We start from the raw sequence: 14,456 nt of genomic DNA on the forward strand, positions 1-14,456 counted from the left end.
AAGGAACTGAAGGAGCTTCAGTTTATGAGAACAGAAGAAATACAGTACGTGGCTTAGAAAACCACTATTGAAAGTAGAATACATGGACTGGTGCCAGAGACTCATGCCTGTCATTAGCTACTCCAAAAGTGGAGCTGGAGAGGATGGAGGTTCAAGGCCAGCCTCAAGCATCATCATGAGACCTAAAGAGATGGGGGCTCGTCTGGACACAGACAGTATCTGGCCAAGGAAGGAGAATAAGCTAAAATGTCAACAATGAACCATGCATCTGTCAGAAATGAAAACCTGGGGAGGATCCTTCAAGCAGAAAACACATGGATGTGTATACCATCCACCTCTCTTCACTCCCATGGAAAATGACATGCTGAGTGACATGCAGGCCCCACAGACATTATATTTACATTTCCAATTTTGGACCTGGGTAATCTGGTACAGAAACCAGTATCATCTAGAGAGTTAAATAAAGTCTCCATTAGAAAGAAGAAATTTAAAACAAACAGATACGGGGGCCAGGCACTGGTGTCTCACATCTGTAATCCTAGCTACTCAGGAGGCTGAGATCTGAGGATCCTGGTTTGAAGCCAACCCATGAAGAAAAGTCCATGAAACTCTGATCTCCGATTACTCTGCAAAAGGCTGTAAGTGTAAGTGGTAGTGCAAGTGGTAAAGTGCCAGCCTTGAGCAAAAAAGCTAAAGGACAATGCCCATACCCTGAGTTCAAGCTCCAGGCATAAACACACACACACACACACACACACACACACACACACACACACACACACACACACACACACACCCCAAAAGGAACAGATAAAAACTTGGAAAATAAAATTCATAATCAATGAAAAAAAAACAGGGAGCTGGGAAGTTGGCTCAGTGGTAGAATACTTGCCTTGCATGCATGAGGCCCTGGGTTTGATTCCTCAGCACGACATAAGCAAAAAGAAAAAAGCCGGAAGTGACGCTGTGGTGCAAGCGGTAGAGCGCTAGCCTTGAGCTGAAGAGCTGAGGGACAGCGCCCAGGACCAGAGTTCAGGCCCCACAACCGGACCCAAAACAAAAACAAAAACAAACAAAAAACCAGAAGGTTGGGATTTTTAGTGGTAGATGCTTGCCTAGCATGTATGAAGCCCCAGGTTCGATTCCTCAGTACCACATAAACAGAAAAAGCTGGAAGTGGCACTGTGGATCAAGTGATAGAGTGCTAGCCTTGAGCGAAGGAAACTCAGGGACAGTGCCCAGACGCTGAGTTCAAGCCCCAGAACTGCAAAAAAAGAAGAGAAAAAAAGACAGGAAGGAAGGAAGGAAGAAAGGAAGGAAGGAAGGGAAAAGAAAAGAAAAACAGAGTTACATCTAATGCCTCAAAGAAGAATTACTGGAACCGTTGATGCATATTTTTTACAGCCACATACCAGCTGCTTGTGAAACACACAATTATAATTGGGGGAAATGAATCAGAATACATTGTATACATGTGGAAATGTTAAAATGAAACACCCCTTGTACAGTTAATGTATGCTAATAAATAATTGTAAGCCAGGCACAGGTGGCTCATGCCTGTAATCCTTGCTACTTAGGAGGCTGAGATCTGAGGCTCTGAGCAGGAAAGTTGAGAGACTCTTCTCTTCAGCTAACCACTCAAAAGCTGGAAGTAGAGCTATGGCTCCAGTAGTAGAGCATTAGCGTTGAGTAAAAAGTTTAGACATAGCACTCAGGCCCTGAGTTCAAGCCCCATGATCAGCACACACACACACACACACACACACACACACACACACACACACACACACTCACTCATAGTCACACTCTGGTCTATGACTTTGTTTCCTCTTTTTTAAGACAGGGTCTTACCATGTAGCTCAGGCTGATCTCAAACTTGTGAGTTTCCTGCCTCAGCCCCCCCCAAGTGCTGGGATTGTACCACGCACTTGTACACCACCGTACTTGGCAATGTGGAACCATTTAGTGCATCCATGTATATAATTGAATCTAAAGAGAATCCTTTGTAAATTCCTGTGTTTGCAAGGCTATAGACTGTGTGATACACTCAAATGAGAAATGGTGTAACTTAACTCAAGAATTTTTCTTTGGTGATCCAGACAATTCTTTGGTTGAAATGGCTCCAACCTAGACTTTTTTTTTTGCATTATCCTTTCCTACCATGGATATTAAAGATCCCCACAATCTCAAAGCCCCCCAACTTTTATGAATAGTTTGGCCAGCCTAAGGCAGGTTTCACTTGGGTAAGACAACATACGATGACTCCAGGCACCAAGACACAGTATCATCCAGGAAGTCATGAAGCCACTTCCGGTGACAGAAAGACAGCTGGGCGATACAGTGAGGAGAATCTGGGGAGTAGGGATCTGAGGTACAGGAAAAATAAAAAGAGAATATGAAGTACTTCGTCAAATAGAAACCTGAATGGGAGCAGGAGAACTGAAAGAACTACAGTTCCAGATGGAGGCATTTTATTTCCAAAGAGAGACACATTACCATCTCTATACTGGTTCTCATTTTATAAAATTTATTTGCTCCTAAAATCCTTCATAAAACCTTCCTTCCCACCACTCTTTTGCAGTGGGGTCAAAGGTCAAAGGTTAAAGATCATGCATAAAATATGATATCCACCAATATAATCTTGGTACACATCTCAATACATCATAAATCAACAAGAAAACATTAATTTACACTTCAGATTAATTTACACTTCAAGGTTTTCTGCATATATTAATATTCTTATTTCACAGACACTCAATATTACAAAAAGATGATCAACTTTTTTCCTAAGATCAGAAAAACAGACAAAACTGTACTAGAAAAAAAAAGACCTATCAGCAGAATACCAAAAAAAAAATCATTGTTTATAAGACTAAACCCTAAAGGAAAATAAAACTCAAGTATTTTGTCAGGAATAGGGTGGGCCCCTCTTTTTCCATTCAGTTTTCACTGAGAGAACTCTTGAGAGATCTGAAAACACTTAGCTGGAATTACTGTAGAGTTTGGCTCACAATTCTGGGGAAGGGAAATGTCATTTTATGGAACTGTGCATTTATTATAGCATTTTCTCAGAGACAGACAAACACATAATAGGACCTGTCTTTCAATGGTATGAAAAAATTTATAGGCATGGAGCCAAGCTCTCTTGGCTCATACCTGTACTCTCAGCAGGCTGAAATCCAAGGATTGAGGTTTAAATTCAGCCCAGGCAGACAAATCCATGAGACTCTTTTATTTCCAACTAACCAGCAAAGTCAGAAGTGATGTGGCTCAAGTAGTAGAGCACCAACTAGCCTTGAGCAAAAAAGTCAAGCGCAAGCGCAAGGCCTTGAGTTCAAACATCAATACTCACTCTCTCTCTCTCTCTCTCTCTCACACACACACACACACACCACCAAGGGGGTAGAGGTGAGGGTCTGGCTCATTAGAGCACTTGCCTAGTATGTGAAGTTCTGGGTTCAATTCCCAGCACCTCAAGAAAAAATATTCTTAAAAAGTAGATACCAATAGAACAATACTTTCCCTAATATTCTCATGATTATTTTCTCCTAATCTCAGTCAAAAATGAGCATCAACTTGTATGCTAAGTAGGAAAGAAAGGGCTCAACAGACATCTTTGATGCCACCTGGGTGTAGACAGAAAGTCTCTGAGTTGGAGAAAAGTGTGACATCTGTCTATGCATACAGAATCCTAACAACAACAACAACAAAATCACCATAGGAGGACAGTACATTACCAGGCTGGAAATGTGATTGGAATTTATAGCTGCAAGAGACTTCAAAGATGAAGTAATTGAGCTCTCTGGATTTTAAGGAAAAGGGAGACAAGGCCCAAAGATGATCTATGATTCACCTAAGTATACTCTGAAGGTAGCTTGTATGATTATTGCTACACACACACACACACACACACACACACACACACACACACACACAATTGGCTCTTGCAACAACTATGTAAAATTCCATTCGTTAGCTCATTGGCAGAAGTGGCTAAGAAATACCCTTCCTTCAAAGGAGTGAAAAAGAGGATCTACTTCCTATCCCTCATGCACTGTGTCCTTGCTCAGTCAGACTATTCTTCTTCACAGCCCCTTGGCTAGTGTTCTACCATTTGAACCAGATCTCTGCAGCTGGATTGGGGTAGAAATGGGGTAGCAGGAAAAAGGGCAGAGCACTCAACTGAGGTCAGAACTGGAGTTTCTTGAGTGCACCTATGCTCACACTGGCAGTGAAGATCTTACATGAATGTAAGTTTGGGTTGTTAGAACTTCTAGATCTAGTTGGAAATAAAAACAAAATTAGGGGTGTAGGAATGAGGTGCCCTTTACCCAGAAAGTGAGGGCCCCTGTCACCATCAAGAGCAGAGATGATTTACTTGGGAGCTGAGATCTGAGGGTTGTGGTTTGAAACCAGCCCAGGTAGGCAAATTTGAGAGACTTATCTCAATTAGCCAACAAAGAGCCAGAAGTGGAGCTGTGGCTCAAATGATGGAGCACCAGCCTTGCGCAAAAAAGCTAAGCAAGAACAAGAAGACAAAAGTTCAAGCTCAGTACTGGCACAAAAAAAAAGAAAAGAAAAGAAAAGAAAAAGGAGAGAAAGAGAAAAGATAAACATGAACTACAGGTTGAATATCTATATCCTTCATCTAAAATACTTGGGACAAGAAGTGTGCCAGATTGGGGATTTCTCTAGATTTTAGAATATTTGTCTACACATAATGAGATCTTAGGATGGGACAAAACGCTAAACGAGATATTAATTTATGTTGTAGAAATACATTGCAAACACAGTCTGAAAGTAACTTTGTATACTATTTTAAGTATTTCTGAGCAGGGAACAAATTTTTGTGATGTAGATTTCCCTGCTTGTGGAATCATAGTAGTATTCAAAGTTTGGGAGTTTGGAGAATTTCATATTTGATGTGAGAGATATCCAAGCTGCATTAAGTTTGATGGCTTTGCTAGGTATAATCTGAGTCGCTATTATTTTAATTCAAACATGAATATAAATATCAAAATATTGTGTTCTAATATATAGTACTAATAATTACTTCTTCCATAAAATTATTTGTGGGTATAACTCTAAGGTAGGTTTTTTAAAAATATCACTATTTTAAATATTGATTATAGATGTCTTTCAGAAAAAATCCTGTCTAGCTACATATTAACATTACATAACTTAAAAAAATAAACAGTGCATCATATTATACCAAAATAGTCCCTGTTGAAAGCCATATAAGTGAAAAAAGTTGAGTCTCCAAGAATGGACTAGACCTTCCAAAGGTTTTTTTTCATCATTTAAAACTAATATTAAATATGCTTTTATTTCCCAACTATACCAAATATATACATACTACTCTTAGTAATTTATACCAGAAGCGTTTTTTAATGAAACAAATAGTTTCATTTGCCTATTTTTACGTATTTAACAATAGGAAATTTATCTTACATTTAAATAAATTTGTTCCCAAGGAAAAGATAAAACCAAACCACAAAATTCTAACTATATGTAGATAGATATTCAGTGCATGCAAACTCTTGTTTTCTACTAATAGTGGTTCAAAGGAACTTTCAAGTATCATGAGAAGCCATGTGGTAGTTACAGGTGGCTCTCTTACAGAATCAATGCTCTAGAGGAACAAAGCCTTCTGAGAATGTGTCTTGCTAAAAGCCTTGTTCCTATAGGACACACAATGATCCACAAAGAACAGTGGGCACTTGGTCCCTAGCACTGACCTGAATGCACCCATGTAACTAGTTGTAGACCCAAAGTAAACTCTAGAAAGTTGAGGATGAGCCCACATTTTCTTAACTCCTTAGACATTCTTCTTTTATCCACAATTTCAAAAAAAAAAAAACAACAACACATCTTTTCAGACAAGATGGCCCACTTTGGGGACCAAGTCAGGTGTTTTGCATTTCAATGAGTCAAATTCACTTTTTAAAAAAATTAGATGATCATAAAGTCTGCAAGGAATAGAGATTCCAAAACTTGCAAATAACAAAAGGGAGGCGGGGAATGGAATTAGGCCACGAAGACAGTTACATCTTTCCTAAGCAGGTACAGGTTATCAATAGGGACTCGAGCTGTCTAGAAGTTTTATTCCTTTATAGGTTTTGATCTAGCCACTTGATATAACTATACCTAGTCCGGACTCCCACTGAGAAGTTGGTGGGCCAGCTGGTGAAAATCATGCAGCCGTGGAAGCCATCCTCGAAGTGGTCGAGGGTCACGTCCACACCAGCATTCACCAAGCGCTTGGCGTACATGATCCCGTCGTCCCTCAGAACATCGTGCTCACAGGTGAGGATGTAGGTCTTTGGCAGGTGCTGAAGGACTTCCTGATCTGCAATGAGGGGGGAAGAACGGGCATCCAGCAGCTGAGGCAGCTCCTTGATGATCCTGGCATTGCCCATGGTCTGCACCACAGGCTTGTAGTTCTTTGTGATGGATGCCGGCAAGAGTGACGTCCAGTTGAGATAGGCCCTAAAGGCAGCCGCCTCGGACACATCCAATGCAGTGTGGTTATTCACTACCATCGCCTGCACAAAGTCATAATCGCCTTTGAAGTAGTCCACCCAGTACTTCGCCATGACATAGCGGGGCAGGATTGGGGTGTTCACGTTTTGCTGATAACTGGGTGTGTTAAAATCTAAAGCTTGAAGGACTGGATAGATTAGAGCTTGCAGTTTGAGCTTATTTCTTACGCTGGCATCTTGACTAAACTGGGAAAGAGAAAAACAACATTTCATTTAGTGGATCCTTTCGAGCCAACTATACCTTAGAGAGTTGCTTCAGGGTTTGCTTTCCAATCAGTCAAAACTGATAGTGTGAAATTACCAATAAGCACTAAGCAGTTGTAATGGTTTGCATCTGTAACTTGTCCCCAAATCTTGTAATATGTTAAAGATTTGGTTGCCAGTTGGCTTTTTGGAAAGCAATTGACCCTAAAGACTCTAATCTCCATTGCTCTGTGTGTGTGTGTGTGTGTGTGTGTGTGTGTGTGTGTGTGTGTGTGTGTGTGTTGGTACTAGAGTTTGGACTCAGAGCCTCCTTGTTTGACTTTTTCACTCAAAGGTGCCACTCTATCATCTGAACCACATATTCATTTCTAACTTTTTGCTGATCTATAGGAGATAAAGAGTCTCACATTTTTCTGCTTCGGCTTTCAGTCAAGATCCTTAGATCTCAGACATGAGTAGCTATAATTCCAGGTGTGAGCGACCTGTGTTGGGCCCACTGGTAGATTTATAATTTTATGGCATTATTGGGAGTAGGTAGGCCTTACTTGGAGGAACTAGGTCACAGGAGGTATACCCTGAAGGGATATGTCTTTCCCTGCTCCTCCTTTCTCTCTCCCTCTCCCTCCCTTTCCCTCTTCCGTTCTGCCACATCTCGCCTTCCCTCTCTGCTTCTGAATTCCAGGAGGTAAGAACCAGCTTTATCCCACCCATCCCTTCTGCCATGATGTTCTGCTTTGCATGAGGATTCAAATAATAGAGTCATCTGACATGCCTGAAACCTCTGAATCTGTAAGCCAGAATAACTCCTTCTTCTTTGAAGTTGGTTTCTCTTTGGTATTTTTGTCATAGCAAGGACAAGCTGACTAACAGAGCAGAGTGGTTTAAAAAAAAATGTCCACCATCACTTCCCTGCCAAGATTCTAGGTATTGCCTAAGAAAGGACCAGTGTGCATGACTCAATAATTTTGAATGAACCTAGGGCCCACGACTTCTGAGATCTGTAAACCCCCATGAACACTTTATTTGCATCATGGTACTCAGCATACCTTGCTGGGTATTATGGGTGTATTACCTGTAATCATTAAATGTTTTAATTTTTCAAAAGGCAAAGTCTTCCTAGAGAGGAATAAACAGGTCTGGCTGTGCTAGAGGAGAAGGGGAGGAAAAGCTAAATGAACAGACCATAAAGTGTCCTGGTACACCCCCCTGGAGGAGCCCTTAGCCTTCAAGCTTGCTGAGAGAATGCCAGCTGACATAACACAGACAAGGGACCCCAGACAGGCTACACTGGAACAGGAAGGAAGTGCCCACCGCTGCAGATCCCAGCACCCAGCAAGACTGCAGACCTCCCATTTGTAATTCTACTTTCTAAAACTAGACATTTTTCCTGTAAGAACTAAAAGGAAACTGGATAGATTACTAGGCTGCATAGGTTACTTTCATGCTAAAAGATCTTCCAGTGAATTGGGCACTAGTGGTTCACTACTGTAATCCTAGCTAGGTAGGAGGCTGAGATCTGAAGATCAAATTTCAAAGTCAGCATAAGAGGAAAGGTCAATGAGACTCTTAATTCTCCAGTTGACTAGCAAAGAGTTGGAAGTGGAGCAGTGGCTCATGTGGTAGAATGGTAGCTTGTAGCAAAAAAGCAAGACCCTGAATTCAAGCCCCAGTTCAAACACAAAAAATAATACATTGTATATTATTTGTATGGCATCGTAACAATACAATATAATACATTAGTCTCCTCAGGCCTTTAGAGACCCATTTTCCTTCTCTGAGCTATCTGAGTGTGTCATATCAATAGAAAGGCCGGGTAAGGAGCAACCCCATGAGGTAATGTCCTCTCTCCTCCTACCAGCTCATCAGGTCAGTTGCTGTTACCTGTTGTGCAAGGACAGCAGCCAAATTCCCACCAGCACTGTCACCAGAAATGCCAATTCTGCCTGGGTCAACATGGTACTGCTGCAGGACTTCAGGCTGCAGGAAGTACTTTGTGGCACGCACAACGTCATGAATTTGCTCAGGAAAATAGACCTGTGGAACCAGCCTGTATCTGCAAAGACAAAGACAAAGCTTGTTTTAGGACTTCATTGTCAGTCATTTAAAGTTCACACATGGGGCTGAAGGCAAGGCTTAAGTGGTAGACTATCTCTCTAGCAAGCCCAGAGGCCCTGAGTTCAAACCCCAGTACCACCAACAATCAAAGTTTAAAAATAAAAGTTTTAAAGACAAAAATGAAAAAAAAATAAAGACAAAAATGTATTCGTTTAAAGCCCGAAATAGTTTTGAAAATTAAAATAATATATAAACTATAAAGGCAAATGAGGTATTTCCTTTAAAAAATAAACTAATACAGCCAGGTGCCAGTGGCTCATGCCTGTAATCCTAGCTACTCAGGAGGCTGAGATCTGAGGATCACAGTTCAAAGCCAGCCTGCGCAGGAAAGTCTATGAGACTCGTATCTCCAATAAGCCACCAGGAAACCGGAAGTGGCACTGTGGCTCAAGTGGTAGAGCACTTGCCTTGAAATGAAGAGCTGAGGGACAGCACCCAGGCCTAGAGTCTAAGCCCACTACCAACAAAAATAAATAAATAAATAAATAGACTAATAAATTGTATGAGCAAAAAGACCTTTTTGTTTTATGTTCTCAGTCCCCATGTTCAGACCATGCTGGTCCCTCATGTTCTTAATCCTAGCTACTCAAGAGGCTGAGATCTGAGGATTGTGGTTCAAAGACAGCCCAGGTAATGTGAGACTCTTATCTCCAATTAACCAGCAAAAAAAGAGAAATGAAACTATGGCTCAAATAGTATAGTGCTAGTCTTGTGCTATAAAGCCAAGTGAGAGCAAAGAGACCCTGAGTTCAAGTCTCTATACACCACACCACCACTACCACCATCAACTCAAAATGGAAAGCCATCACAGAGTTTGAAAGTTCCTTTCTGGAGGTCAAGGTTTTATTGATAATGCCTCTGGGTTATGAAGTGATTTGGCAGCATTAACCACAGTGAATAATGAATAAGTGAATAATGTATCTCCATAATTCATTTGATAAATAACACGAAACTGCACCCTATCAAAGAGTTCATGCTCTTACAACACTGAACCAAAGCCATGCATGGCCTTGTCAGAACACTGGAAATAGAAGGTCCGCTGTAGCCCGCCAGAGGAAAGGTAAGTTGTAGGTAGCCTAGCCCAGGCCTCTAGCATCTCTCTGTGGCTCCCCCTGCTGGCACAGGCAGGAGGCTTTTGTGGTCCTATCCTGTACAAGTTGTAAGAGGTCTAGTTTTGTCAAATTACCTGCTGGGTGCTGGTAGCTCACACCTGTCATCCTAGCTACTCAAAAGTATGAGATCTGAGGATCACAGTTCAAAGCCATCCAGGCAATAAAGTCCTAGCTCCAATTAACTAGCAAAAAGCAGGAAATAAAGCTGTGACTTGAGTGGTAGAGTACTATCCTTGAGTGAACAAGCTAAGGGACAGCACCTAGGCCCCAAGCTCAAGTCCTAGTTTACACACACTCTTTCTCTTTCTCTTTCTCTCTCTCTCTTTCTCTCTCTCTCTCTCCTTGCCCATAGCATTACCTTGTATGTGCGCACTGCAGGTCTGCTCACCCTCCTCCTGTGCTTGTCAGTCATGTCTCCCTCACTCCTTGAGTCTTACTGGGGGGTCTGAGTGGAACTGCACTTGCTTGCAGTACTGGCCACTCCAGACACTTACATACATCACCAATTTTATCCTTCATGTAAAATGTGTTCTTCTTGCTTTCTTTGAAGGTCATGCGCTCTCTTTGATATAAAGGTCTGCACTTTGTCATTTGTTTTTGTGCCGGTATTGTGGCTTGAACCCAGGGCCTGCACACTCACTTTTAGCTTTTTTCCCTCAAGGCTGGACATGTATGACTCGAACCACATCACTACTTTCAGCTGTTTACCAGTTACTTGGAGATAAGAGTCTCATGAACTTTCCTCCCTAGGCTGGCTGGCTTTGAATGGTGATCCTTAGATCTTGGCCTCCTGAGCAGCTAGGATTACAGGTGTGAACCTCCACTGCCTGGCAATTCTCAGCCTTTCTGGTTAATGTCAAGTGAAACTACTCATCATGTTTCTAATTTCTATGCATGGTGTATCTCATAACACTGTTGCTTTTGTTTATTTGGGATTTTTTTTTGCTTATTATCATTATTAGTTTTGGTGGCAGTGAAGAGGCTTCAATTAATTCACTTGGGCTTTTGGTCACAACTGGTGCTCTACAACTTGATCCATGCCTTCAACCTCACTTTTCATGGATTATTTTGGCGATAGAGTCTTGCACACTCTTCTGCCTGGGCTGGCTTTGAGGTGCACTCTTCCAGGTCTCAGCCTTATGAGAATTAGGATGACAGGAGTGAGCCACCAGCAGGTGGCTCTCATAAGTCTGTTTTGAGTATTAATGTAGCCTCACCTTGTGAATGAAGAAACTCAGGCACAGAAAAGGGACTAGCCTTGTAAAGTAAGTCAAACATACAACACAAAATGAGAACGGACAAAGTATCTAATTACAATTCCAAAACAATCATTTCAGATTGTTTTTTAAATTTACATCTCATAATCAATCAGCTTACTGTTTTTCTAAGTACTCTATAAAAAGTCATTTATTTTTCTCACCTAAAATGCCTATATTGTGAGTGTAGGGGGAGGGGGTTGAGTACTGGGACTTGAACTCGGGGCCTGGGTACTGTCATTTAGAACCTGCCCTCAAGGCTGGAACCATTTCAACCACAGCTCCATTTCTGGATTTTGCTAGTTAATTATGTCAAGAATACAGAAAGGGAGGACAGATCTATTTGTTTTCAAGTATTTATGTGAACTAGTAAACGTGATTTAAAAAAAAAAAAAAGAGTCTCTCAGACTTTCCTGCCCAGGCTGGCTTCAAACTGCACTCCTCAGATCTCAGCTTCCTGAGTAGCTAGGATTAGGCATGAGCCATTGGTGCCCTACAAACACAGACAGGTAATTAAAGATTTTCACATTCAGTTCAGATAGTCAACTAGATGGAAATATTATGATAAGTAGAGAGCATAGAACTGATCACTGTGGAATAAGTATGTTTGACATTAGAAATTTAAAAAATCCCTTATGAGAGATAGGATCAAAGTACATTAGCTACACATACAATTAATATACACTAACAAAAAACTGAATTCCTGGAAGTGGTGCTGTAGTTCAAGCAGTAGAGAACTACCCTTCAGCTGAAGAAGTTGGGGACAGTGCCCAGGCTCAGAGTTCAATCCCCACAGCTGGAAAAATTAAATTCCTTAGTTACTGTCATATAGAATATAAAACAAACTTTTTATTTTATATCTTAGTTTTTCATCAGTGGTACCACTGACCATCCAAATGAGTTTTAATAGGCAGGAATAGGAATACATGGTTTATTCCACTAGGTGGCAACATTTCACAAGATTCGACTTACCCCTGTTTTCTCCCCCTTACCTCCCCACCCCCAACCATCTTAGAGGACTTCTGTATTACCAAACTGAGTTCCTAATTATAAGAAAAAAGGCTATTTTACTTCTTTTAGTATCCCATGTATTCTAGTAAAGAGCTTTTCTAGTTGCCTGAGTTTGGAAGATAGCCATAAGAGGCTTTATACATGAATTACATTGAGTTTTTCAGTCCTGTTTCAGAGGTTTCCATGTCTTTGGATCAAGAGAAACTGGCAATCTTGTAGAGTATGTTGGACTGGAGGTATGGCTCAGGTAGAAGAGGACCTGCTTAGCAAGCACAAGACCTCACGTTCAAATCCCCCACTTAATCAATCAATAAGTAAGAGCTACTTGTCAGTTAATAATTCCTGCAGGTAACAGGGCGAACATGTAAACAAACAGAGCTAGGATGTGGCTTAAGTGGTAGAGTACCTGCCTAGCAAATGTGAGACCCTGAGTTCAAAATTCACGACAACCAAAATAAAAACCAAACAGATCGACAATGTTATAGTCCTCCTGGCACCATTAAAATCCAAATTCTAACCCCCATCTTATGGTTGTTCAAGCTGGAAATATTATTTTACTTTATTCAAAAAAGAGGAGCATGATTTTTGTCAACTGGAGAAAATACTAAGTAAACTACCGATTTCTTAGGTCCCATGGTATCACATGACCCTTCAAAGTAGCCAAAATTGGCCTAGAAGAAGAATCAAAGTTTGTGTTTGTATCAGGAAATTCCAGGCTGGGTTAGCCAGTGAAAGCACACAGAGCATACTAGCCCTCTACTGCTTGTGTTCAAGACTGTTTGTGTGTACAGTGCTGGAAGAAGATGCTAACCATTTTATTGAAAAACCAGGGAGTCAAATTAAAGCTTCTAACACCCATATACCCATCTGCGCATGTCTGTGTCAGTTCATGCAGTGTATCTCCCTCTCTCCTTCCATACATGATGTAATAATGAATAAATGTCACTGGGTTCTGTCTGTGTGACAGGTTTAGTCAGCAAGGGAAATGAGCTCTCTGAAGAGCTCATCATATTTCTTCCAACATCAAGTATTCTACATAGGAGTCAAATTGCAGAAAACACCACTGAGCTGACAAACCTGTAATTCTAGCTACTCAGGAGGCTGAGATCTGAGGATCAAGGTTCAATTCAAAGCCAGACTGGACAGACAAATCCAAGAGATTCTTATCTCCCATTAACCAACAAGAAGCCAGAAGTGGAGCTGTGGTTCAAGTGGTAAAGCAGCAGCCTTGAATGGAAAAAAAAAAAAGCTTAGGGACAATGCGAGGCCCTAAGTTCAAGTCCTCATATCAGCACCAAAAAACAACCAAAATTACAGTCACATTGTGTTTTTTATCTGAAAAAGCCCCAGAGGAACAAGCTGTTTAGTCCTCTCAGGAGCTTCCTGTCCATTAGTAGAACAACAAGCCTGCAAGATTGCAAGAGAACCCAGAATTTGGACCGTTTTCCTTCTCATTCTTCAAATGTCATCGTGTTGAAGGAAGGACTTCCTTGTTTCTACGCTCAGCATTGGTCCCTTGAGATGTTCTGACCCACAAGGACTTAGCCCGGGAGACTGGAAGTCAGCACAGGCCTTGGCTGGCTGAATAAGAAACACATGGGAAAGGATGAACAGAAAAGGAGGGGCTAGGCCAAAGTCCTTAGGAGGAGAGTGGGGCTAGAATCAGGATCTGTTTCAACAACGTGAAGCTTCTGATAGAGTTCCAGGGGCTTTGTGTGTGGCTCCCAGGTAGAGCACCTGCTGAACACGGAAGAGGCCTTGGGTAAGACTGGCCCCCGGCTCTGGGTTTATGGAAACCACTTCCACCCATTCCGAGGCAAATCTTGGCCTTAACATCAAGGGCAAAGAGGGAGCCAAGCACTCCGGCAGGGGTCATAGAAGCGGGCTCTGCGCCATGACCTTCCAACCTCCTCTCTCTCTCTGGTGTGGTTCCAGAAGCTAAAGATAGCTGTGTAGGCCCAGGTGGGAGGGGAGCCAGGCTTCAGGAGCTGGGAATGGTGTTCAGGCACGTGATGGGGACTTCACTGCAGCCACAGAGAGCCAAGCCTGGCTTGCTTTTTAACGTTAGTAGAGATCAGGGCCCAAGAAAATGGTAAATACGTGTAAAAGAAGTGGCTTATTTTTTTTTTTGTCTTTTATTTTTGGTACTGGGGATCGAACCCAGGACGTTGCACTTGCTAGGCAAGCGCTTTGCCACTGAGCTACATCCCAGCCCA

At 41.7% G+C, this 14,456-nt stretch overlaps 1 protein-coding gene across 1 annotated transcript in view; it reads right to left on the reverse strand.

The window, feature by feature from the left end:
- Positions 1–4,561: 4,561 nt before the first annotated feature.
- Nceh1 (neutral cholesterol ester hydrolase 1) overlaps positions 4,562–14,456 on the reverse strand; it is a 57,457-nt gene continuing 47,562 nt past the window's right edge. Inside the window, exons 4-5 of the mRNA XM_013016168.1 lie at positions 8,628–8,799; positions 4,562–6,728 (exon numbers count right to left, since the gene is read on the reverse strand). Coding sequence (XP_012871622.1) covers positions 6,111–6,728; positions 8,628–8,799 — 790 coding nt within the window. The 3' untranslated portion in view covers positions 4,562–6,110. The remainder of the gene's footprint in view (positions 6,729–8,627; positions 8,800–14,456) is intronic.

This window comes from Dipodomys ordii, unplaced genomic scaffold (genome assembly GCF_000151885.1).
Source record: "Dipodomys ordii isolate 6190 unplaced genomic scaffold, Dord_2.0 Scaffold30, whole genome shotgun sequence".
NCBI classification, from domain to species: Eukaryota; Metazoa; Chordata; class Mammalia; order Rodentia; family Heteromyidae; genus Dipodomys; species Dipodomys ordii.